This window comes from Cupressus sempervirens, chromosome 10, assembly GCF_028749045.1.
Source record: "Cupressus sempervirens isolate cs-2001-9-10 chromosome 10, ASM2874904v1, whole genome shotgun sequence".
Lineage (NCBI taxonomy): Eukaryota > Viridiplantae > Streptophyta > Pinopsida > Cupressales > Cupressaceae > Cupressus > Cupressus sempervirens.
The window spans coordinates 890,366,223-890,393,272 of NC_143127.1; the positions used below are offsets into that span (position 1 = coordinate 890,366,223).

The window sequence follows — 27,050 nt, forward strand, 5'->3', positions numbered from 1 at the left end:
ATAAACAATTGTCTCAATTTGAGTATCAAGTTGACCGTTACTATCAATCTGTGTAATATCCTTTCCTACCACCTCCTGTGGCAGAGTAGAATCTGAGACCTCTACCTGGCTATCAGCTAGTTTCTCAAACTCCTCATGCAAGTTCTTGGGAATTGTGTCATCTGTCCTGTGAGAAAATCTGCCAAATAGAAATCCAGTCAACTTATCCACCTTAGCTGGGTCGGACAACATGTCATTCATTAAACGGTGGTGCTCAATCAACTGTTTAGACATGTCATGGCTTATTTTCATAAGTTTATCTCAAATGTCTAAATAACCATCCTTTCTACTGTTTTGACTCTAGATATCAATTGTACAAGATCGTGTCTTCTGAGACTCTGTACTATACCTGTCCATTCTGGATAAAGTAGAGTGTAACCCCAATGGGATATAACTTCTTCAAACACTAAGAACTAACATGAAAATGATTAGAAGTAGCATGCAACCATAGATTTTGACATGCAACTGATTAGAAGCAACATGCAACCACCAAATTCACCAAGAACTAACATGCAAATGATTAGAAGTAGCATGCAACCATAAATTTTGACATGCAGCTAATTAGAAGCAACATGCAATCATAAATTATGACATGCAAGATCTGGGTAGTTGTCAAAACTGACATGCAAGATCTGGGTAGTTGTTAAAACTGACATGCAAGATCTAGGTAGTTGTCAAAACTGATATGCAAGATTTGTGTAGTTGTCAAAACTGATATGCAAACTTCTACAACCACCAAATTCACTAAGAACTAACATGAAAATGATTAGAAGTAGCATGCAACCATAAATTTTGACATGCAGCTGATTAGAAGCAACATGCAATCATAAATTATTACATGCAAGATCTGGGTAGTTGTCAAAACTGACATGCAAGCTTCTACAAACCCTCAGGTTGGCAAGATCATGGCTCTGATACCACTGAAATGTCCCTTTTCTGATTTTGTATGATATTTCACACCTTTAATCAGATCTTTAAAATCAAACAACTAATATCACAAAGATCCACCAAATTTCTCAAGAAACCCCAAATCGAGTATGCTGAAAATAGTGCCAAAAGCTTCACAACTTCACAAATTATTAATAAATCTGAAAATGGACATTTTTATAGAAATTTCAGCAGCATAACAGCCTACAAAATGACATTTCCAGATCTGTATAGCCTTTACACAACAGTTCACAAATGTAGGACAAGAACTATGCTCATCGGGCTCCCGAAATTAACACAAAATTGCTCGGAAACACCACAAAAACACTAATAATCTATCTCAGAAGTTTAATCACGTCCCAATACATATATTCAGCTCTATTTTAACATCTTAAAGTCTGAAATACAGCAGCAACCCAAACTGATATGAAATACTCAACTGAAAACACCAAACTCATACAAAAAACACACTCGAAAACCCACCAATCTGCACTGTTCAGCACAAAGGCAAACTCTGTATGAGCATGCACATGGAATGGCTTCAAACTCCCGTCCTTAGCCTTCCTAGAAATCTGCAAACTCCCGTTCTTGGGTCTCCCTGGAAACCTGCAAACTCCCCTTCTTGGGTCTCCTTCTCCACAGGTTTGGCAGCCTCTGAAGAATAACAAAGAATGAGCAAAAATCAAGTTCTGGAATTAGCCCAAAATGCCTCCAAACCCCTTAAAAGAGGGCATAACCGTAACTCACGTCCAAGAGAGGTTAATGAAACATATTTTAATAATAATTTTCATTTATTAGTCCAACGGTTTCCAAAGATTAACCCCCTTTTTCCGAAACTTCACTTTCTTGGGCCTGCCTGCCTTAGCAAAGATTATTATTTTTTAATTATTTGAAAAGGGGACATGACAAAATGTTTTAGAACATAGACGTATTCATTTCTCATTCATGCGGAATTAGAGGCTTTCAGATAGTAAATTGGCCACATTAGAGCATGAAGAAAATGATTTGTGTTAAAATATATAATTGCAAAACGCTTTCCTTTCATCGGCTTTGTGCAAAAAGGCTGCCGCTGGAGGAGGTCGTAGCCGCTGATTATCAAACGCCACTGGAGGAAGTCGTTTTTGCATGAAAATAAAACGTTGTAAACCTAATTTTTTGGACCTAAAATCCCGACGACCAGTCAACGCGATTTTCAACCTTTTTTTTGCCGATTTTTGGGTTTATCACGCGATTTATTTCGTGTTTATCGCTGTGGATTTTTGCCATTTAGCGGTGCCGATATATTTGGCCGCTGGAAACTCCCGCGATATACCGCGGGTTTGGCGATATAACGCCGATTTTTTAAACTATGGTATTTGCTATCCCTTAGGCCCGTTTGTGGTCTCTTGTTGGACATCGATAGTTTTTCTTTTCACTTAGAGAAAATAAAAATGCAATCCAAGCTTTCTTGTTTCCACAGCTCTTTAAGTAGAAGCTTTTAGGGTAACTTTAAAGCACTCAGATAATCTCTCTTTAATTCACTTTTCCCACTAAATAATAAATCTTAAAATAAGCTTTTAGTCACTTTCTGAGAACTTTTAATAAAAAATTACTTTTCAAATAAGTTGCTGGTACATGAATGGGAATAGGTACGAGCATGGGATATAGGTACACTAGTACAACAATTTTGTTTTTCCTTGGGTATGGTGTTTGTATTATGAATTTAAACAAATATACAGAATTGTGATCTAAATGCATTTGATGGTATGATAATGCATCATTGATCAATGCCAAATGCCAAAATGGTAGTGTGATATAGGTAAATATTGAATGCCAATTGATAGTTCAGAATTTCAATGTTACGACATATGACATTATGTATATTAGTTGGCCTTCAAAATGCCAAAATGAGGAAAGAAAGGGAGTGAAGAGAGCAAATTGATCTTTGTATTGGCAAAACAATGCTTTTAGTTTTAGGAGTTTTAGATGATTGGTTTTTAAAAGTCCTTTTTGTTATTTTTTGGTGTTCAATGCCATTGGGTACGCCCTTAGGTATGCACCCTAGGCACACCTAAGTGTGCTTCGGATCAAACTCTTGCTTGGATGCACCTAGTACAGGTGCAGAGCATGTCTTGAGCGTACTTGGTAATATTATGTAATTCTCCATTTCAATGTCACATTTAAATAATAACCCTTAATTCACTTGTACCTTATGCCTTGTGCTAACACTTTTTGACCCTCTTTTAAAAACACTTTATGTAGGCTGCCCTTCTTAAAAACAATTAAATAAAAATAAGTTTCCTTTACAATATAAAGTTTTCTGAAAGACAACTTCAATTGATTAATTTAATTACTTTTATGCACATATCCCAAGGTCAAAGGAAAGTTGGTGGTCTTCAAGGATGTTGGAAATCTCCAAGAAGTGTAGAATGCTTCTTGAAAGTTGGATCTGTATTTGGAAAATAAACATTGTATTTATATTGACTCCTAGAATAGTCTGCCAATGTCAAAAAACTGTTTCGATAATACCAACACTCTTCAAGAACCTTGAAATTTTCCAAGAATGTTGGAATGGGCAAAAAAAGGGACATTACATAGTTATTAATTATGCATGTTTGCATTCTAAGTCCATTGTACTCATTATGCATCAAATTGTGTTCATGATACATAAAAGAGCTTAATTTGCCATCTCTTGTCTCTTTGGATTAAATAACGGTTCTTTTAGATTCACTGTTCTTTTCCATTGCATTTTCAACATAATTCACAGATTAGTGCAACATCTCTCAAGATATGGGTTATCCTCCGTGCATCTTTTTGGCTTGGCATGGATCAATTTATGAATAGCTGGATATAATTGACATATTCTTACGTAACTGATCAATAGCTTCATAATTGATGACTTTTTCTGCATGGCTGATATATTTCTGCACAAGACACTGATGCCTAGTGCAAGAGTGTCCCCCGTTCAAGCATTATGACAATTTCTCATTAGTCTAGTAGAGTTATCTGTTAAGGGTAGCAGCATCACTCGTTATATTGGAGTGCTATGATATGCTTTAGCGACCACTATATTGTAAAAACCTATTTAAAATTTCATTAACAAAAATTGAATTCCATCCTTACTTTATTAAAATAGCTAAAATCCTATTTTCTCGTTTGGAAGATAGAACAGAGAAACTATCACAGAAGGCTGTTGTATAAACTCTGCTTAAACTAGCACTTTGTACATACAACTAACAATCGTGGTGCAAAACTGTATAGATATTAAAAAATAATACTATTTAATGAAGCTCCTATTCTGTAAGCCATGGTAGTCTACACATCATAAACATACCTTACAGTGCTAGCTTTTGGCAGTCAAGCTGGAAAACTTGTTTTTACTTCGCCAATTTTAGTCTAAAGCATCCCGAATGCATATAGGTTCCACATTTCTTAGTATCTAGATGGCTTCCTGCAATACCTTGAAGTTAATTTCTTTAATGTTTATTTGAGAATCTTGATGGAAAGCCTTCGCTTTTTCCCATCTCCATTATAAAGGACCATTAGCTTCTTTTCCTTAAAACAATCTACCAAATTTCCGCCTTCTTGTTGTTCATCGAGTGTTCTGAACAGACATATTCTGTATCTGTTGAGCTTAAGTTCTCAGTCCTTACCAGTACTCTCCCAATTCAGCAATGATAGAGTCTTGTTTTAACAGTTTCTTCCCCAAGAATAAACCTGGTTATACTCAAAAAACTTCAATATGTTTATATTTCAAGAACTTCAATATGTTCAGTGCTGTCACATTTCCAGAAATTCTGTGATATTCAGCGGATGGTCTATGGTTATCTGCATATTTATCTGGCTCTTTTTGTTTCTTCAGCATAATCCCTTGCCTTAACAGACATCTTGAAGGTTTCGCATAACCTGTATGACCAGATTTATAAATGTTGGTTGAATTCAGTTACCCTAAACACCAATTTTGAAATCCATTTTATATGTACACATATGCCTTTAACACTGGCATCACCTTACATGTTATAACCATTTCCTGTTACCTGTTAATCTTATTTTTCTACTTGCAAATGCTTATAGCTAGCTCTCAATATTCCTTTTCACATTTGTGAAGGCATGCTTTTTCAGAATGTTACACATCTTAGCATTTCCATGGGTCCTCTAAGCCAGCTTCAATCTCCATCTGGTCAAGGGAAGATTCTTGACAGGTCTATTGCATATTTCATCATTATTGTTATGGTTTCCTTGAAAATTTTTAGTTTTTGAATAAGAAAATAGCAGAAAACTAGTGATACTCTAACCGGAATTTCAAGTTCAAATTCTCCATCTTGGTTCTTTTTTAATGTTATTTATACATTATGACTAGAAAATCATGAGTGGGACAGTAAACTAAATGAAGATGAGCACAGTACACAACGAATAACCATTTTTTTGAAAGACATTATAGAGGTCTGAAAATAGTACAATGATCATATTAGAGGGATTTTTTTAATGTAAATAATATTTTCTTAAGTTTATTGATATTGGTTGTACTGTGCAGGAAATTGATTATAGTAAGGAAGCTGCAAATGCAGAGCTGTTTGCAAAAAATTTTAGGAGCATGGATTATATTAAAGTTCCAAAAATTTGTTGGGAATACACAACACCACAGGTAGAATGATTTTTCTGAATAAAATGTAGCGGCCTTGTGATTCGATTACTTCTTCTGAGTATTTTAACATTTTATCCTTGCACTTAGGTCCTCACAATGGAGTATGTTCCAGGCATCAAAATAAATAGGATTTCTGCTTTGGATCAGCTGGGAGTTGATAGGCAAAAGTATGTATCATATTCATCTGGCTTATTTATTGTGAATCATTTGGTCAAAATACTCTTTCCATAGTTGGAAGTGAAGAATATAAGAATATTGACAAGTTCTCAAACAAATAATTGAATATGCATTGAGTACCATTACCAGTTATCACAAGCATTCATTTTGATGCACTAGGCATTCATCTGGTTCGCAGAGAGGTGTAACAACAGTAGCAGTACCCTTAGTTGCAAGTAACATAATGTATACATGTCATTTCAGACTTTCTTAACCTTACAGTCAGTTTGTAATGGCTTATGCAATTTATGAGTGGAGAATTAATCTATTGGAGAAAATGGCAATGGGAGATGCATGCAATGGAAAGTGCTAAAACTGGAGCCCAGAAATTAATGATGATAAACAACAAAAGAAAGAATCAAACAATAAACACCAGAAACATCCTGGGAAAATCCTTCTAGAATGAAGGGAAAAACCCAGCCACACAACCAAAATATCATTTTATTGATCATAAAAGTTAAGTGCACAATATCATTCGTGATGCGAAATATATAATAATAGGAGAGACGCGTTGTATCACCACTGAAGGTCTCTTAGGTTTTCCAAAAGAATAATTCTTTAAAATACAACTCTATGTATTTGCACACGTCAACGCATGTTGAATGACACAAGTCATTATAATTAATATTACAAGTTAGTCATAAGTGTCCTCTTCAATTGAAGGTGACCATAATGATAATAATGATCATATTTATAGAGATAAAAATATCTATCGTTTCTACAATCTTCAACACTCCCTCTTAGCCAGAGAGAGATCTTTAGCTGACCAATCACTCAAGACTGGAACCAAACGATAAAATCTCATCACATAGATCCTATAAAATTCATGGAATCACTCAACATGAAAGCTTGAACAATTACTAATTGTTAATAATCTTGGAATCACTTAAACATGAAAACCTGTAACAATTACTCATTGTTAATCATCATGGAATCACTCAACATGACAGATTTGTGAGACTCACAACTAAGCCTTTAATCACAGACTTTCTCAACGTCAACTGTCATGGAATCTCTCAGTGTGACATTCAATTCCCATCACAGAATCTCTCAACGTGATGATACCATGGACTCTCTCAACATGATGTCCACTATTGCATAGTGAAAGAGTTGTCATAGCTGATCTTGCAATCTTTTTGTTGATTTTATATGAATAATAACTCATAAATCTAATCGAAACTATTTTCCAACACGAGTCTCAAAAATCTACCATACCAAAGCATGTTAAAGAAAAGGGAAGGTTTTAATGAGAACTCCCTCTAATACAACATCTCTCTGAAATTGATCATCTCCCTCTGAATCACGAGTTCCTTCTGAAGAAAATAAAAAAATAAAAAATCTCCCCATGATTTTAAACAACATTCACATGTTCATGCTGTTGTCGATAAATTCTATATTGTAGCTAACGGGTAGAATAGTATTCGAACGTGTGCGTGACACTTGAGTCACCCCTTCGGGAAGGTACATGTACACCATCCGAAATGGACTTTGGATTGTTGTTGTAATTGTTGTATTCAGATTGTAAGCATTGAGTGCATATTGCATATATGAATAAAGAATTTGTTCTGTGTTGTATCGTTTTATACTACATGTGTTAAATATCTTTACCCTGTAGAGTAAACATTTGGTGTCATTGCCAAACAAACCTGGAACGAAGGAAGTGTGATGAAGATTAATGCCTGATTTGCTTAACAAGGATAGAAATAAGATAAAACATAAGGATGAAATGCGCACAGCACAAGAAGTTTTAATTTTAGCACAGCAGGCGGAGTGCAGATAGAAGCTTCAGCAGATTACTGACGGACACCGAGAGGGTGAAGGGGCACAGATGGAGGGAGTGCACTCACCTAGTAGGCCGAAGAGTATCGAGGAATTGCTGGAGGAGACTTGACAATGATTGAATTTGTTGGAAGAAACAAGGGAGGAGTTCATTAACATGTATACGCCTAGGGTAGAGCAGCCGAATGGAAGGGAAGCAACTCGCACAGCTCGAAGTGCCAAGGGAGCACAAGCGTGGAGTGAACTCTTCGTTCTTGATACACCTGACGAAAGGATATAGGAAGAGAATCAAACAACTTCGCTTGAGGAAGATCTTTTCTCACCAAGTAATGCAGTTGTTAGAAGTAGGATAGTTGTCCGAAGCAGCGCGGTTGTACTAAATAATGTAGGTATTCAGAAAAATGCGGGTACTCAGAAAAAATGCAGGTACTCAGAACAATGCGGGTATTTAGAACAACGCGGGTACTCTAAACAGCATGGGTGCTCTAAACAACGTGAGTGCTCAGAACAACGTGGGTTCTCAGAACAGCGCAGGTGCTCAGCAGGGACCTCAGAATAAGAAGAAAGTAGTAATGGCAGGTCCCAAAGAAAAATTACTGAAGTTTAATGGTGATGAAATGACAGATCCAATCAGACATTGCAAGACATGCGAAACCATATGGATAGAAAATGGCGTAATGGATGAGGATGATTGGGTTAGACAGTTCCCAACAACCCTACGAGGTGTGGCAATTGATTGGTTTTCGGACCCCAACCCCCAAAAACTGATTACATGGGCAGATGCTAGAAAAGAGTTCATAGTAGAGTTTCGATTGCTACCGGACAATAATGAAATAGTAGCAGAGATATATAGCACCAAGCAAGGAAAGAATGAAACAATCCAGGCCTATGCCAGACGGCTAAAAGAGTTGGTTGGGAAGATGGAAAGTCAAACAACGGATAGATTGAAGAAATGATGGTTTGTGGAGGGGCTACGACCGGCTCTAAAAAAGAAGACGAAGATTGTACCACTCGCGTCGTACACCGATGCGTATAATCGTGCGATGGATCTAGAAAGCGAACAAAAGACAAGTAAGAAGAAAAAGCATAAATCGTCGGATTCAGACGATTTGTCATCCAAAAGTAGCAGTAATGACGAGGAATCGAACAAGAAGATTCGAGCGTTACAAAAAGATATGCTCCGAATGATGAAAGAATTGAAGAATTTGAAAAAGAATTCGGACACAATGAAGTGAGAACTGTGGTGCACAGACTGTAAAGAGGATGGTCATACAAAGGGCTCATGCCCGAAGAAACAGTTTTGTGACATCTGCCAGGTTGCGGGACATTCCCTAAAGGAGTGCCCGTTTAAGATGAGATCAAAAGGACACCAACAGGTGTTACTAACGCAAGAAGTGTCCATCGGAAATAACACAAACAACGATGCAACTTCGAGAGGATATCACAACAATAATAGACGCAGAAAGGGTGGCAATAACAACAACAGTAACAATGGAGGCCGGAGTCAAATATAGTACGACACGAGTGGATGGCCGATGATTCAGTGTTGTGCGTGCAGTCTTTGGGACCACTTTGCTAGAGATTGTACCACGAAGGAAACGCCGCAGCTACTATGCAGATGGTGTGGTCCACGGGACCACGAAGATTCAAAATGCCCAAAGCAAGGGGTAAATCTATTAAGCATTGAAACATGTGATGAAAAGTGTTGGCGGTCACACGTGAGCAGGCAAAGAAAGAAAAATACCTTGATGTAGAAGAAGAGAAGGAGAGGTTACAAAAAGCACGAACAAAGCTAGAAAGGTAGAGGAAAATAGGGAAATCACAAGTAAAAGACATTGCTGAAACTTCGAAAAGGAACTTAGCGGAACAAAACATGATAAGGCAGATAATGCAAACAAAAGTTTCGATTAAATTAAATGACCTCATGATGCCACAGTTGCAAATGGCTATTATGAATGACACCGCCCCCGAGAGTGACGGAGGAAACAGGAAGGGATAGTAATGGAACAATGGCAGCAAACCCGATGCTATTGGCACTTACGATAGGAAGGCATCTGGTAGTAGTTGAGATGGGCATTCTGGACACTATATTGACAGATACAATTGTAGACGAAGGATCAAGTGTGAACGTGCTACCAAAAGATATTTGGAAAAAGCTAGGACATTCCACATTGTGGCCACCTACTTTTTAGTTACTCACAGCAGATCAGTATGGGAGAAAACCATTGGGAACTTTGATGGCACAGCCGGTAACAATTGGGACACAACCATTTTTACTAGATTTTGTGGTCATTCCACTGAAGAGAAGAGGGTACGACGCTATCCTTGGATGGGGGTAGTTGGTGCAGGCAAAAGTAAATCATGATTGGAAACGGAACACTCTATCCATGGAGCGTGGAGGCAAAAGATTCATAATTGACTTGCATACACAAATGGTAGGGGAAGAGGCAGCATCGTCAAACTCAGAAGGTGAAGGCTAGGGTGATGACGAAGGAAAAAAGAGAATGGAATCAGATGATGAAGGGGTATTGAGATTAGAAGGAGGGTCGACTGATGATGACCTAGATTCGGTAAACGGATTGCAACACTGGCAGATGGAGGATTATGAACTCTTCCCGAGCTGCATCATGTTGGGTGTCGAGGAAGAGAAAGAAGGAAATGAGTTCTCGAAGGAGTATAGTGAACTAAAGGAGGGAGAAGCGCAAGTGGATGAAACATCGGTCCATATGTTTAGTAAGGATAAAACGATGAAGTATGAAGAGCCTACGGTGAAAACAATGAACTTGGGTGATGAGGAAAATCCGAAAAACATTCTTGTAGGGGATGGTTGGAACCCAGTTTTGAAGGTGACAACGTTTAAAATATTTATGGAGTACAAGGATGTCTTTTCCTGGACGTATAAAGACTTAAAACGAGTGCCACCAGAGCTATGTGTCCACCGGATACCATTGATTGAAGGTGCAATATCTGTACAAAAGCGGCCGTATCGAATGAATAAAAACTATGCGGCATGGATCACAGAAGAAATCGATAGGATGCTGGAGGCAGTGATCATTTTTAGAGTGCAAACAAGTGAGTGGGTATCACAGATTGTGATATCTCTGAAAAAGGACACAACGCAAATAAGAATATGCGTAGACTTTTGATGCCTAAATGCGGTAACAATTAAAGACCCATTTCCGATACCATTTACGGATAACATCTTGGAGGAAGTAGCAAGGCATGAGATTTATTCATTCATGGACGGATTCTCAGGGTACAATCAGATATCCATCACTGAGGAAGACAAATTAAAAACAACATTCATTGTGGAGGTAGGAGTATATGCATACAACAGGATGCCGTTTGGATTGTGTAACGCCCCAGTGACATTTCAAAAGATTACCCTACACATATTTGATAAAATGTCAGTCGGAAGTTTTAAAGTGTTCCTAGATGATTGTTCAATTTTTAGCGCAGAGGATAAACACATAATGACACTTAAAGAATGAATGGAGAGGTGCAGACGAGCAAGATTGGCGTTGAACGCAAAGAAGTATAGGTTCATGGTGCCATAGGGAAAGCTGCTCGGACACATAGTTTGTAAAGCAAGGTTGAAGACGGACCCAGACAAGGTTCGTGTAATCTTGGAGATACCACCCTCGATGGATGTATTGGAAGTAAAGTCATTTTTAGGGCACATCGGTTATTATCGGAGATTTATTAAAAACTTTGCAAAAGTTTCCTACTCGTTGGACAAACTGACTTGCAAGGATGAACCTTACAAATGGGAAGCCAAACAAAATGAAGCTTTTGAGGGATTGAAAACAAGATTGGCCACAGCACCAATTCTAGCCTATTCGAATTGGGACAAAGAATTTCATGTTCATGTAGATGCATTGAATTATGCCATTGGAGCAACATTGGCGCAGACAGGTGACCACGAATTGGACCATCCAGTGTATTTTGCAAATAAATTGTTATCTAAGGCAGAGAAAAACTATAGTACGACAAAGTGAGAGGCGTGAGGGATGGTGTACACAGTGCAAAAGTTTAGACATTATTTGTTGGCGACGCTATTTGTATTCTACGTAGATCATTAGGCATTACTATACTTAGTGAATAAGCCGATTATTCAAGGAAGAATAAGTCAATGGTTGCTATTACTACAGGAGTTCACAATTAAGATCGTGGTGCAGCCAGGGAAAAGTCATGTAAGTGCAGATCATGTGTCAAGAATAAAATCGAGGGAGCCACTAGAGGGAGTTAATAATGATTTTCCAGATGCGCAACTATTTCATGTTACAGTACTAACATCCTGGTATGCACCTATCGGAGAATATCTAACAACGGGACAGTTTTCGAGCGAAATGCCACCAAATGAGAGAAGGAAACTAGTGCTGAGGAGTCGAATGTTTCAGTTAATCAATGAGCTATTATACAAAATGGGACCTGATCAGATTCTAAGATGGTGCATCCTAGAGGAGGAAATTCCTAAGGTACTAAAGGAAGCACATGAAGGACCGACAGGAGGGCACGTGGGGCCAGACACAACTACGCGAAAGATACTTCAGGCAAGATTATGGTGGCCAACCGTACACAACAATGCCAGAGAGTGGGTCATTGCATGCACAAGAACTCTTTGAAAGATGGGGATTGGACTTCGTCGAACTGCTGAAGGTAAGCAAAGCCAGAAAGTGTCGATACATTGTGGTATCGATGGAGTACCTGACTAAGTGGGTGGAGGCACACGCACTGCCAGATAACTCAACGGTAAGCACAATGAGATTTATTTATGAGCAAATCATCACCAGGTATGGGATTCCACTGCAGTTGACAAGTGATTGGGGAGGACACTTTGTTAACCATTTTATCTGACTGCTCACTATTGAATTTAAAATCTATCATTCATTGTCGAACCCGTACTATTCGAGAGCCATCGGACAAGCTGAAGCCACGAACAAGATCCTAGTTGGAGTTATTTATAAATCTTGTGCAGTTGAAGTGGAAGATTGGGAAGAGAAGTTACCATCAGACTTATGGGCGTACTGTATTTCATATAAAGTAACTATCGAACATACTCCATTCCAGCTGACCTACGGACAAGAGGCAGTGGTACCAACAGATTTCATGGTACCGAGTTTGAGGATAGCAATTGAGAACAAGCTGGGCGACATGGAAAGCCTAAGTGAGAGATTGTACAACATGAACAAACTCGATGAGCGACGGCTGCAGGCATAGTGGGCCACCAAAGTTACACAAAATAGGCGGAAAGCATGGCATGATAAGCACTTAAACAAGTTTCAACTGAGCTAGTTAGTGTTGAAGTATAACAGATGGAAAGAAATCAGACCTGGAAAGTTCAAAGTTAAATGTGTTGGACCGTACAAGATACGGGAAGTTGGCGATAATGGGGCAATCAAGTTATGGAGGGGAAAGAACTACCAAATGCGGTGAATTGGTCGAAGCTAAAAATATATCATGAACGAAATGTTGCCCCGCCAACGAACAATTGAGAAAATAATGACTGTAAATACTCTATATGTGTAAATACTATATATATGTAAGATAAGTAAAGGTAGATAAAATGTAGAGTTGAACATAATTTTTGAGTGCGAAGTAATAAAGTAATAAAAGATCAGAGTGTTAATGAACTAGTCACCACCATACAGTGGTCATTAACACAAATAGTGGAAAGATTGCGCCGTGCGGACTGTTGTACGGCATTGAGGAGCAAGTTAAGAACTTTGTACGACTAGACAAATAACATGTACGATCCCTATGGAAGCCTTGCACATATATTACAGCCACCATATAGCTCATAAAAAGAGAATCAACACTAAAAGTGTGTGGATCGTATGTCATATGGAGGCAGGAAGGAAAGGCAAAAGTGCAAAGACTGTACGGTGTATGGTGACAAAAAAGGCAAAACATAAGAAGGGCAAAGATTGTATGGCGCATGGTGGAGAAAAGTAGAGTAAAAGGACCATACGGCAAATTGCTCCTGTACGGCTTAGCAAAGGGAAATAATCAAGGTACGGTTGTCTGTACGGTCGAGGGGGAGAAATATCCTTATGGTTTCACTTTTGTATGGTTGCAATGAGAACAAATCACCTTGGGGAGTAGGAGGGAAATCAAAGCCGATATACTAGTGAAACCTGGAATAACCGCACGACCAAACGGAGTGAAACATCGTACGATGTACAGTCCGCATGAACAAAGAACAAAACATAGTCTTTTGAAAAGGCCGTATGACTATCGGTTAAGAACCATACAACATATTTGCATGCTTGGCATTGACCAACCGTACGGCAAACCAAAATAAACAAAAAAAAAAGTAATCGTGCAAGCATTGTCAAGCAGGAGATAGGAAACAAATTAGTCTGTACGAACGAAGGGGGCATAGCAGAAGGGCTGTACTAGAGAATTTAGGCAGCAGAAGCTGTACTGCCTTAAAGGAGAAGTAGCTGCACATTGAAAAAGGCAGCCGTACTTTTCAAGAAGCAAGGGCTGTACTTTTCACAACCGTACAATAGTAGAGCAAGACAAATCCAGGGTGAAAGATCCATATGGACGCTAAGGCAGGAGAGGAATTTTTTTTGTAACAAGTTTGTATGGAGAAGCAACTGACCTAACGGTTTGTGGTCTATCTAGCAAAACGACAAAGAAGTAACAGTTATGCAGTCAACTGGCAAAAGGGCTTGGAAAAAGAAACTGGACGAAGACTTAGCCATGAACAGGAATGTGAAGACATTGCCATTCGGAGTTCATGTAATAGGAGGAACTAGTACAGGTCCAAGTAAGAAGAAAGTAAAGCAACCAAAACAGTTGGCTGTGACAGATATTCCTATAGTGCAGAGTATTACATTCGAAGGATTGAATAGTGTAGAATGTTGGAAGTGGTGGCAGGAGACTCCAGATAATCATTAGGAGAAGGCTAGCATTCAGAAAGCATAGGTGGAATGGGTGATACAAATGTCAGTATTCTGTATCAAAGACTATGAAGATTTTCTACGCATCATGATAGAAATGTATGACAGGTTCTCTCGAACCAGTATGTTTGAGTATCTTGGTTGCAACTTAGTAGTGTCATTCAAACCAGCCGATTTCACACGAGTATTTGGGATACCTGGCCATGCTCAAGGCGGAAGGAAAATAGAAAGTAAACCTAAAAAGATGAATTGGGAAGTGAAGATGTGGTTGATACAGCTCGTTTGTGGGGACTTGTCACAGGCAGAATAGGAAGCTCTTTCAAACACATCAAAGGGCAGAGGGTTGAAGAAATCCAATATACAGGAAGGTCACTGGCGTCGTTTGATGGACATTGTGAAGAGTCACCTCACAGGTTCGAGCCGCGCCTCGGATATTTCATTTCCACATGTAGCGATAATGAATGGGATTTTGCACGGTAGGATATATGATTGGACAACGTTGTTGGCTGAACGGATGTTGGAATTGATGACATTGCAGCACAAGACATTCTACATGCCGCATTATGCCATCGGCTTGTTCTTGGAGGCAACGATGCAGATGATCCCAAATGATGCATTGGAGGCCAAACCAGGATCACTCGCGCCAGACGAATCACCGATTATGTAGTGGAGACATTTGGATACACTTGGCACCAAAACCATCAGGCAGAAATGACTGAGGTTCGACAGTGGAAACACAGATAGTGGTAGAGAGGAGACTTCTTCAGAGGAGAGTGGGACCATGGGGAAGAGGAAGAGGACGAGGAGGTAGAGGTGATTACGGCTATGCCATTGAGATTCCCAGGGCCTATACTCTCAGCTACGACACATTTGGCTCTTGTTGGCATACATGGTATTCAGGGTTTTGGTCAGCTTAGGTAGCCAGTATTGATGACGCCAGTTTTTGTTGCGATGCAACGCACCGTAGAGACACGAGCTATTCCGGAGGCAGTAGCCGAAGCACTAATGGAGATAGTCGCTCTGGAGGTAACGATGGAGCCTGCTCGTGAAGCTTTACCAGAGGCTGGAGATGAGACATTGGTACCTGATACTGAGATGGATACAGAGATAGGGGTATTGGAGATACTGACAGGCGAGGAGTTGGGGGCATTGAGTGTCCGATTGCATGTAGTGGGTTTTGATGCAGTGGTTATGGTAGATATGACACTGATGGCATCACCTGAGCGAGATAGAGAGCCGAACCTAGAAGCTGAGTGCTTACTTGAGTACGCGGTTCCACCGTACCCCAACACCTCGAGTGACGTACCTGACAACACCCACGCGGAAAGCAGTTCCGAAGGAGAACCCATTGCAGACACAAGAGGTTGGGCAGACACAGGCTGAGGGACTACCGCATAGTGCTTTGGAGCGTATGGCGGAAGTAGTAGAGAGGGCTATGGGTGTGCAACACGAACATCTAGTAGTGCGAGAAGTAGGGATGAGAGAGGCATTCCTTGCTGATGTAGTAGCTCTAGCGACTTGGGATTGCCAGGTGTTAGCTTTTGCAGAGACTCAGGCGTAGGACTCAGTAGTGAAGGAGTTGGAGGGAGTAATATCCTTTATGATATTAGGATGCTCGGCTGCCTTTGTAGTCTATTTTGAGGAGCGGGGATGGCCGGATGTAGAGAGTGCAGAGATGCGACAGGACTGGGCCACGACGAGAGATCCTGGCATGGAGAGTCGAGTAGAGGCTTTGACTCATGAGATAGTGAAGTTATACAGGAAAACATATTATACTCTTCGGAGGAGCCAGGCAGATCAGGTAGTAGCTGAGAGGGCTCGGGAGGAGTCAGGTTAGCCTTAGAGAGGGCAACCTGGGAATCTGAGAGGGCAGCCCTGTTAGACAGATAGAGTTAGCTATAAAAGTTGGCAGTGGAAAAGGAACAAGTAGCAACAAAGAAGGAGAAAGATTTGGGAGAAATTGCAGGGATGATGCAATCAACTTTAGAGCTTTAGATGGAGGTAGAAGTGGAACTGAAGGTTAGGAAAGAGCAAGTCTACAAGCTACAGGCAGAGCTGAACAAGTTGAGGGCACAGACGACCACTATGCCAAGGACGCATCCCTCTGTTTAGTATTTATGCATTGATGTACTTAGTTTATTTTGAGTTTTTTGTATTGTCGTCCGGAGACGACTTTTCTTTTGGGGGGGATGATGTTGGTAAATTCTATGTTGTAGCTGACGGGTAGTATCTGAATGGGTGCGTGACACTTGAGTCACCCCTTCAGGAAGGTATATGTACATTGTCCGAAATGGACTTTGGATCATCGTTGTAATTGTTGTATTCGAATTGTAAGCATTGAGTGCATATTGCATATATGAATAAAGTATCTGTTCTGTGTTGTATCGTGCTATACTACATGCGTTAAGTATCTTTACCCTGTACGGTAAACACATGCATCCAAAGTCAAATTCTTGCTCAAGGTGAACCCCTATGAACAAGTGACTCAGCATGTTTGCAAGCAGATGAACAACCCCAACATGCATCCAAATACATGTGATAGTTTACCATCCATGGTGCTGTTCAACCACTTTATTCTACACAAGAGCTCCCATTTTCTCCAAAGTTGAGGAAGATTGACCAAACAAAGGATTCTCCTTGAGGGGCTGGAACGAGATCCTTCTTAGAAACCTGTTGGTACAGTTGTCCCATCCTGAATCCTTGGGACAATTATTCATCAACATTGCCACAATGAATACTGCAACATTCACTATCACAAATAGAGTGATAAGCCAGGCACCTCTTTTCCTCTTGTTATGCTTGTCATCAAAGAATGGCACCACAGAATCCCTCATTGCAGAATCATGAATCGGGTGGATTGTTTTATTATCTCTTCAGGTGCTACCAATTGATCTTCTTCCTTCGATATCACATCAGCCTCACCAGGGCATCGACTATCTGCATGAAGGACTTAGATAATAGGTGTAGCACAGTTTGTAGATTCTGGCCCCTCCAAAATGTTCCACCATGTGTTATATATACTCACTATCATGGCACATAAAGTTATTGCAATTATTGTTACTGAGCTGAGGTTGAGACACTGCATTGTCTAACTTTTGGCAAGTCAGAACGGATGAGAGAATGAGAGCTGCCATTGACAGTGGAAAAGAAATGATAAATTCCAACTCTGCATTCACATGACACAAGAATGACCTCCGATCACAATAAACAAGCGAAATAGAACTTTCTATCTCTTAATGATTTCATTGACGTTCAAAGACATCATCAAGACCGTAGAGCTAGTATATTATTTGCCTCACATCGAATGCATCATATCAAAGATTCAGAAAAGACAATAAAGAAAACTCGTGGAAACATCAAGTGAATGCAAAAATGACAAGATGTATATCATCTATTGTGGTCGATGCATATATTTCTACCACGATACACATACTACAACTTCATCGAAGATACTACCTCTACAAACAATAAACATCTCTCATCAGTGAAAGACGACTGCTTTTTTCATCTAAACTTTATACATCAACTTCGACCAATCACAACAACTGATGAACAAGGGTGATCAATGCCCGAGAGCATAAAGAAGAATGACAGATGCCTCTAAGAGCTTTGCATATTCTCAAGTCTTTAGTCACCGACATCAAGTACAGGAACAAATATGAGAGAAAGAGATATAATAAAGAAATCTGCCAATGGCATGAATTGATAGCAATAATGAAGCAAACTACTCCATCTTCTCAATCTCATGTCACAAAAAATGACCCATGGTTACTAAATATGAAACCGCTACATAAGCAATTGGCAAATAGAAGATATAGAAACGCCTGATACAAGGAGTTCAACCTTCCATTCAAGAACAATAAAAAAAAGCTCTACACAGTCTTATATTTCACCATAGCAGAGAATATAGAGCAAGTGTCTTGGAACTAATACTGAATTAATCATCATAGGGATTAAACGTGTCATTCTGCTCCTATAAACTCTAACACTCCCTCTGAGCAAAGGAGATATCTTTTCCAGATTTTCATGACAAGAAGTTTACCAACATGACGGTCACAATGGCTACACCCATTTTGAGGAAAATACAAAAATTTTTATCATAGAGTATCTCAATGTGGTAAAAGTCACTCAACTTGATGTTAGCAATGGCTACTCCCATGTATGAAATAAACAAGAGCTCACATCATAGAGTTACTCAGTGTGATGCTCACCATGGCTACTCCCATATATGAAATAAACACAAGCTCTCATCATGGAATCACTGAACATGATGTTATCATGGAGTCTTTCAACATGACATCTACTATGGCTACTCCCATGATTGAAAGAGCAATAATGGCTTCACTTCAAATTTATCTATCTTAGAGAAAAATGCATTAACACATAATAAAAACAACTGAATGTTGAGACTTTAAATAAAAAACTGAACATGATGGAATATGCAAGGGATTTGCATTAGGGAAGAATTCTTAAGGGACTTTTCATTGTAGTGAACAGAAATCTAAAAATGTACTTGAACTTATTCACACTGATATATGTGGACCAATGACAATACCCTTAGGAGGATTTTTATACTACGTTATTTTTTGTTGATGACTATTCCATAAAGATTTGGATTTATTTTCTAATACATAAAGACAAGGTTACTGGTAGACAGGGAGACTTGGAGGTCTCCGGTACTGGTACAACTATTTTTCAAAAATAGTTGTGCGGTTACTTGGAGATGGCAATTTTTTTAAAAATACTTTAAAGAGTAATACTAAATACAAAATAGCAAAATTGTAAAACTGAAAGACTTAAGGAAATACTAATAGTAATTAGTAATATCACATTAAAATAGAGTGAAATAATTCAAAACTCACATAATTACATTACTGTATCTCATTTTCATATCCGATTTCTGAATATCACATATGATCATCATCATATAAGATTAATAATCGCTGAGATTATCATCACGTATTCAAATTTTAAAATCAAAAAATATAGTTTGATGCTAAATTGTTGATATGCAAACAATAAAAAAAAAAATTAACACTGTAAACAAAAATCAGAAATCTATCTCATATCTAGTATAATGATGATAATATCATTTACTCCACAAGGTTGTGATCATCCATCTCAAGGTCTTCGGCTATCACACTCTCCAAAAAATCATCACTCTCTATGTTAGATTCCATATTATTATCTAAATAAAATTTTAAATATTTCTAAGTATTGCTGGTCGGGTTGGATTCTGGGAAAAAAGATGAAGTAGAAGTGTTTCTAACATTTTTTAAGTTATTAAATAAAGTATTAAAATGATTAAATCATTTAAATTGATATTGGTTTTAATTTTAAAAACATTAAAATGAGGGCCAAAACACATAAAATTATTTAATATTATATTTTACATTTATTTTTTATTAGGAGACTCCAGGGAGACTTTACATTTTGGATTCAGAGACTCGGAGACTCAAATAGACTTTGTCATGAAGTCTCCACAAACTTTTTTGAGGTCTCTGGAGACGCAAAAAGTCTTTGAGATGCGTCTTCGTCTTTGAAATGTGTTTCCAAGGGCAGGAGACGAGTCTCCCTATAAATTAAATGAAGTATTAGCAAAATACAAAGAATGACTGGGAAAAGAATCAAAACCCTAAGGTCAGATATGGGGGAGAATATGTCTCTGAAAACTTTAAAGAATTTTGTAATACCACTAGGATTAAGAGGGAGTACAATGTGCCATATAATCCTCAACAAAATGGGGTAGCAGAAAGAAAGAACAAAACCATAGTAGAAGCCCGCTAAAGCTTATGCGGTATGACCAAAACCTTTGTTAGAACCCCTTGCCGACTCTATCTAGAACTAACACTTTTTTCCTCATCTATTTAGTAATTTGGCATTTCATCAAACACTTGGCGCACATCTATGATATTGTTGTATAAATGATGCTATTATTCTTTGTAATTTGTTTGCTTTTTGCATTTTGATATATATATATATATAGTAGGGATTCAATCCATTTATATGGAATTACTGAAACTATATGCCAACCGAACAATCGATATCAAATACTTCATAATGCAATTGAACCGTGCAAGCTGTGAATTTATTCAACTAAGAAATTTGCATTTTTTACAATAATGATTTCTCCTTGCAAATTGGTATTGATAATCCCCAGCTTATGAATGCTAACTATGAACTGCAATTACAATGACTAAATTGATATCAAATGGAACCTGATAACAGCCTGTAGCAGCCACAAAATCACAATTAGTCCATCAAAACTTCAAACACTGGTTTCCAGAACAGTATTACAGGCCCGGTATATCAAACGCATGCTTCCATAAAGTGTTTGCAGGCCACTCTCAGTCCAATGATTGACGGCAGCCTGAATTGCAAATTGCAGGCTCAGATAGATGGATCAGATGCCATTAATCTTGCACGCAGGTCCTTCCAAACCAGTTGTAGCTTGTTCTAGGGTGATGCAGGACCCTCAAGTCGAATGCATACCTGATTTGAAAGATCAAAAACTTTTGTGAATGCCATCCAAATGTGAATAAGGATCAATCACTGCAACAAGAAGGGTGAGGGCAGCCCAGTTATACACAGTATTTTTCTTCAAACTAAATTGCAAGTTGTATAGTTAATTTGCAGCAATGAAATCCCTCTTAAGTTCCGGTCAATTCCTCCAACATCAATCACTTCTCAGATACAGTGATGAACAATAGAGAAGTTGGGCAATCATAGCTATACCTCAGCAGCTGAATTGCAAAATGATTGCAAATACAATTCTCAGAATTCAAAACCCTTATAGTTTAGCAAGGGCACATAAACCAACAACTTGAGAAATACTTACAGGACTACAAAAGCAAATAGGTGATCAGATCCTTTTTCCTTCACAATGAGCTCATATTTATAATCCCTTGAAGGCATTTGTTTCCGAAACAAAACTCCACTTAAGAAGCTTCACTAGCACATCATCACTTTATAACAAATATTAATAAAGTGCCATTATGATAATATAAAATCTGATAATTAATTAATAAATATGAGCTCACTCAATAAATAGTCTCATTAGATGCAGGTGATGACCGATTGGCAATGCTACCATTTGCATTGCCAAATATGGCAACTGCTTGAATTGGACTTACTAAAAACAGTAAGGCCACAACTGTGACCTCCAAATCAGCTTGTCATCTCACGAGGGTCGCAATAATGAACTGACTCAATTAACTGTTGAAGCATGCTAACAATGGGGACACTATAGTTCCTCCCTAAGATTGCTTGTCCCCAAGCAACCCGGATAAAAAATGAACATCACAATCCACAATGATCCTAAAGGTACAACTATGAACTATCCCTATTGTACACATCTAACTCCTGTAGCATGAATTCCCAAATAAATGAAGTCAGTAACAAAATCATCTAGAAATTAACTGTAGGCATTGGTGAAGTAGACGACTCCTCAAAACTCAAGCCAACTGAAACCCCAACTCTGTCAATACTCGCGTCCTCATCTAATTGAAACTCACACCCAATTGTACTATGGAGATGGTAATAACCATAGGTACCGAAAACATTACTGCCAACTCCAACTTCTGCTAGGCTATCCTGGGTGTGTCTATACCGCAAGCGATCTAACTTGCTGCAGTTGATCCCATTTGCAAAAGATGGTGCTAACCCATCCCATAATGGATGGTATGAAACTAGAACCAACCCACATTGACGTGAAACCAAATCCTCTACCTGTGGGTCAAAAGCAAAATAGTGAGCACTTCCCACTGTGTAATGCCGATTAAAAGCCCTAATCTCTGTAACTAGCTCATCAGTACAATATCGAGAATCGGGAGATGACTCCAATCTTTGACTCCGAACTACTAGTTTGCTAGGATCCTCGAAAATCCTCTCAGCAAAATTGACCACAAAATCCCAATGGGGAAGCATTGTAGCCAAGGTCTCTACAATCTTTCCCACCAAATGTCATATAGCACGAGAGTCTCGGATATGAGTGCTCTCAGATGCCTGATATGGTCCCTCTCGCAAATTTGCACTCCAATAGATACTCTATGAAAGACTGTGTAGTAGAAATTATATGTGGAAGCGTTAACTTGGTCCCTCGCAATCCATAGCTGATCCTTTTGAAATTGTGGCACGACCAACTGCCTAATCTATCAACTGTATGAGATGTAACAACATATTTGCCCCTAGTAGAAGGAAACAAATCTCCATGAGAGCACATCCCTACATCAAGTGATATCCTACCCAAGTCTTGTGAAAGAGAGGGAGTAGTGTCAAGAACTAATGCACAACCCTCTGAAGAATCCACCACTGCCATGCTAGCCACTAGAGAAGCACAACAAGAATCACTCTATAGTCCTCCACAGATGCTCTCACCTCCTCTATACCTAATGCGCCCATATCCTTGTTGGATGTGACTGCCACATCATTATGTCTCTCATCCCCAAACGCGGAAGCAACCTTACTACCAACCACCTCAATATGCGGTTGAATTGGGTCTAAGGATAATGTCGACTATACTCACTCCAACTCCATAGTAACCTTCTCCAAATGCAATTGTGACTCCTGGAGAGCCAACTGAGTACATTGAAGAGAGTTTACAGTCACCTCAAGCTCCTAGGTGAGCTCAACCACCTCCTATTTCCCTAACGATGTCTCATAATAGGTGTCACCCCACTCAAGAAGGTAATCTTTGTTAGCTACCAATTGAAAATAACTAAGCTTCAAGATCCTGACAGCCCATCAAAGTGCATGAACCTCTGCTAGGGAAAGACCACTATCACCATGCTTATGTGACATAGGAGCACCCCAACCTGATGCGGCCACATTTGACGAATAGCATCATAATGCTCAAGAGCTAAAGAGATCTAACTATCACTCACCTTCAATTGACTAGTTACATGATGCCTCTATAACCCTTGACTCCTCTGCAAGCTCATTGTCTCACTAACTGCATTGTGATAGGAGACTAAACCTAAATTGGTTACCCTGTGATTGGTAACATCATGTCTGTTACCATTCTCGTGCACATCTACATCCAAGTACAACTACTTGGTACCTCTACCAACACCTTTGAAGAAGCAGGAGTTCTCGTAGTATCTTTACTCCTTACATGACTTTGCTCCCCCCTCAAAAAAATCTCCCTATAAATCCTAATACTAGGACCCATCCAAATCCTCCTCAAAGTCATCACCATTTGTATTTACAACTCTTGACTGAACATCCACCGTTGTCACCTGATCCTGCATAGGCTTCAGGATCCTGATAGCCTATCGAAGAGCATGAACCTTTGCTAGGGAAAGACCACTATCACCATGCTCATCTGACATAGGAGCACCCCAACTTGATACAGCCACATTTGACGAATATCATCATAATGCTCAAGAGCTAAAGAGATGTCACTATCACTCACCTTCAATTGACTAGTCACATGATGGGTCTATAACCCTTGACAACTCTGCAAGCTCACTGCCTCACTAACTGCACTATGATAGGAGACTGAATCTAAATTGCTAACCCCATGATTGCTAACATCATGTACGCTACCATTCTCGTGCACATCTACAACCGAGTACAACTACTTGGTACCTCTACTAACACCTTTGAAGAAGTAGGAGCCCTTGCAGTATCTTACTCTTCACATGAGTCATCACCATCTGTATTTACAACTCTTGACCCATCCAAATCCTCCTCAGAGTCATCACCATCTGTATTTACAACTCTTGACTGAACATCCACTGCTGTCACCTGATCTTGCATAGGCGTCGCAATGTTATGTTGTGAATCTGTAACAACCGTATTTTCCTAACTAATTTAAAACTCCTAATGATCTAATAATTGATTCCTTTTCACATGAAAAAGACTTCCTTTAACTATTCTTAACTAGAAGATACTAACTACTTCCTAATCAGTTTACAAATTATGATCATCTAATGAAATTAAATAAATAAATGAATACGCTACTAACATTTTTATTCATTCTAATTGATAACATGTTTAGCTGAAAGTAAAGTACAACTATCAACTAATATCTTTAATCTAATTGATAACATGTTCAGCTGAAAATAAAATAACAACTATCTATTTAATCTTTTAGGAATCTAATGATAGGTACAAAGTACATACAAAAATTATTGGAGAATACCCTTTGTCATGTTGTTCAAGCCTCGACATTGGTGAGAGGAGAAGCATTGACATAGGCTTAACCTCCCAATCGCAGACCATACTTATCCCCACACATCCTAACTTAATAAAACGACCCTCCTTACCTCAGGATCGGGCTTGGGATGTTCTTAGGTCCAGCCATCCGAGTTACCCGGTGCTTTGAGTGTCCCATCAGCTATTGCTAAATAACTGAAGCTTCTAGACAAACAAAAAGATCTCATGATTGGCACATCTGCCTATATCTACCCTGGCCAAGGATTTCAAAGTTGGGTTCGTAAACCCGATCTCCATCACTCGACTTGACAACAGATTTCATTATTAGGACATGCATGAGCTATTATATGTGTTTGTTACTTAGTTGTCTGATCTCAAACTTGATTTTTGCAGGTTATCTTCACCTCTTCACCATTTATGGCTTCCATGCCAGTGAATCCTAGGTGCATGAGAGATTGTATCCACTCTATCTTGATTTACACCTCTTCACCATTGATGGCATCCTTGCTGATGAATTCCTTGGTGTTTGGACTTCATGATATTAATTACATCTCTACATGATGTATAAAAGAAATAGAAATAAATTCGAGTGGATCGTTAGTTCATGGTTATCATTATAATTTCCATCTTCCATATCCATGGCTGAGACATTATCATGGTTAATGAATAGTAGGTGACATGATATCAAACCCTGTGAATTCCGACTAAGGAAGCTATGTTTACATATATGCATACTACCTTCAAACTGTACATAAGTTTGGCAACAATATTTACTTTAACATGAATAGATGAACATATCTGGACACTGATTGGTATGGCAACAAGAATAAAATTAAATGATAGATTCAATACGTTTCAACTGGCCTTAACATATCTTACGTGACTTGTATCAAATTGAGCCTTCCTCCTGTGGCCAGAAATAATGAACTCCACACTTCTCTTGCTCTGATCTCGGGGATGGATGAAGATGTGAAGGTGAAAAGAAATGGAATGGCAAGCTTATGAGGTCGATATTAATCTCAGAATCTCTTGACTTTGCTTAAACGCATTAGCAAGTGAATAGAAGGGGTCACGGGAATGCAGAGAGGAAAGAATTGTATATAAAATACGATCAATAATACTCAAGTTAATGGCCGGCTTGGCTCTTTAGCTTCCTTTGGTTATCAAGAAAGCCATTTCGAATGCCTTACAAATTCGAATTATAAAAGAAAGAAAAATAAAGAGGGAAAGAATAAGGAGTTGAAGAGTTTTAATTTTTATTTTATTATTATTATGCACTCTTATATACGTTAATGTATATATATTGGTGAAATGACATCATTAGATTATAAGTTATAATTTATTGGTGTCACTTCATTTATATATATGTGTGTGTGTTCATATTTTAAGGGTGTATAATAATGATTAAATAAGATATTTCATATACTTAGCAGGCTAGTATCCCCTTTGAGTCGCCAAAATCGTTAGCCATTGTTGCCCTCCTGCCAAAATTTGAGTTTTGCTTGTTAATCATGGTCAACGGTCATATCTATTCAAATTTTCAAACATTCTAATATTATAAAGATACATATGAAACCTTGGGTTATCGTTATATCCTAGGTCTTCAAGTTGTTTCAAGTTATAAACACCTCGGCGGGCCTGCATTTTCTCCGTCAACTAATTGAAAAGAGATCAACGAACATTGCTACATCGCTATAGAAAAATGTACAATCTTTTTTCGTAGCGACATAACAACAAAGTGACAAGTGTCTGGGTGGGGCCTCTTGCTTCAAGTCATGCGTTGTAGTTAGTGAAACCTTGAGAACTATTGTTTTGGAGATGATCAATGATTGTCACTTTGTCACTATGAAAAAATGTACGATGAATTTTCATAGTGACATGGCGACAACGTGCCACGTATCCTAGGTGGGCCTTTCTTCTTTGCGGTTGGTGGAGTTGTCAAACGAGGTAACAACTGTCAAAATTTTATTCACTACCTTTTGAAGTGGGCTAGTTTCTTGACGTCCCCTTGTCCACTGTTGATTTGGAGATGATCAAAGATTGTCGCTATGTTGCTATAGAAAAATGTACAATGAATTTTCATAGTGAGATAGCAACGATGCAACACATGGATGTGTGGGACTTGTTTCTGTTGGAGGCCGCAAGTGTAGGGGTGTCAGAATGAGTTGGCATAGGGCAAGGTTTTGATTGGTAAAGGTACTGACAAAGATCGATCCATCTTCAGGACCGTCAGATTAAAGGTAGATGTGCGGCTTTCGTTATGTAGCTAACCAAACATGCAAGGTCGTTATCCGTAGCGACAAAGCGACAGACTAACATGTGGACAAGTGGGGCCGGTTTGAAGCTTAAGCCGTGTAATAAGAAAGGAGTCAAAGCAATCTGATGATGCGACAGTA

General features: G+C 38.8%; 1 protein-coding gene across 1 annotated transcript in view; it reads left to right on the top strand.

The window, feature by feature from the left end:
• The window catches only part of ATH13 (ABC2 homolog 13), a 214,946-nt gene that overhangs the window by 86,874 nt on the left and 101,022 nt on the right, over positions 1-27,050 (top strand). Inside the window, exons 7-8 of the mRNA XM_089805163.1 lie at positions 5,480-5,590; positions 5,678-5,757. Coding sequence (XP_089661289.1) covers positions 5,480-5,590; positions 5,678-5,757 — 191 coding nt within the window. The remainder of the gene's footprint in view (positions 1-5,479; positions 5,591-5,677; positions 5,758-27,050) is intronic.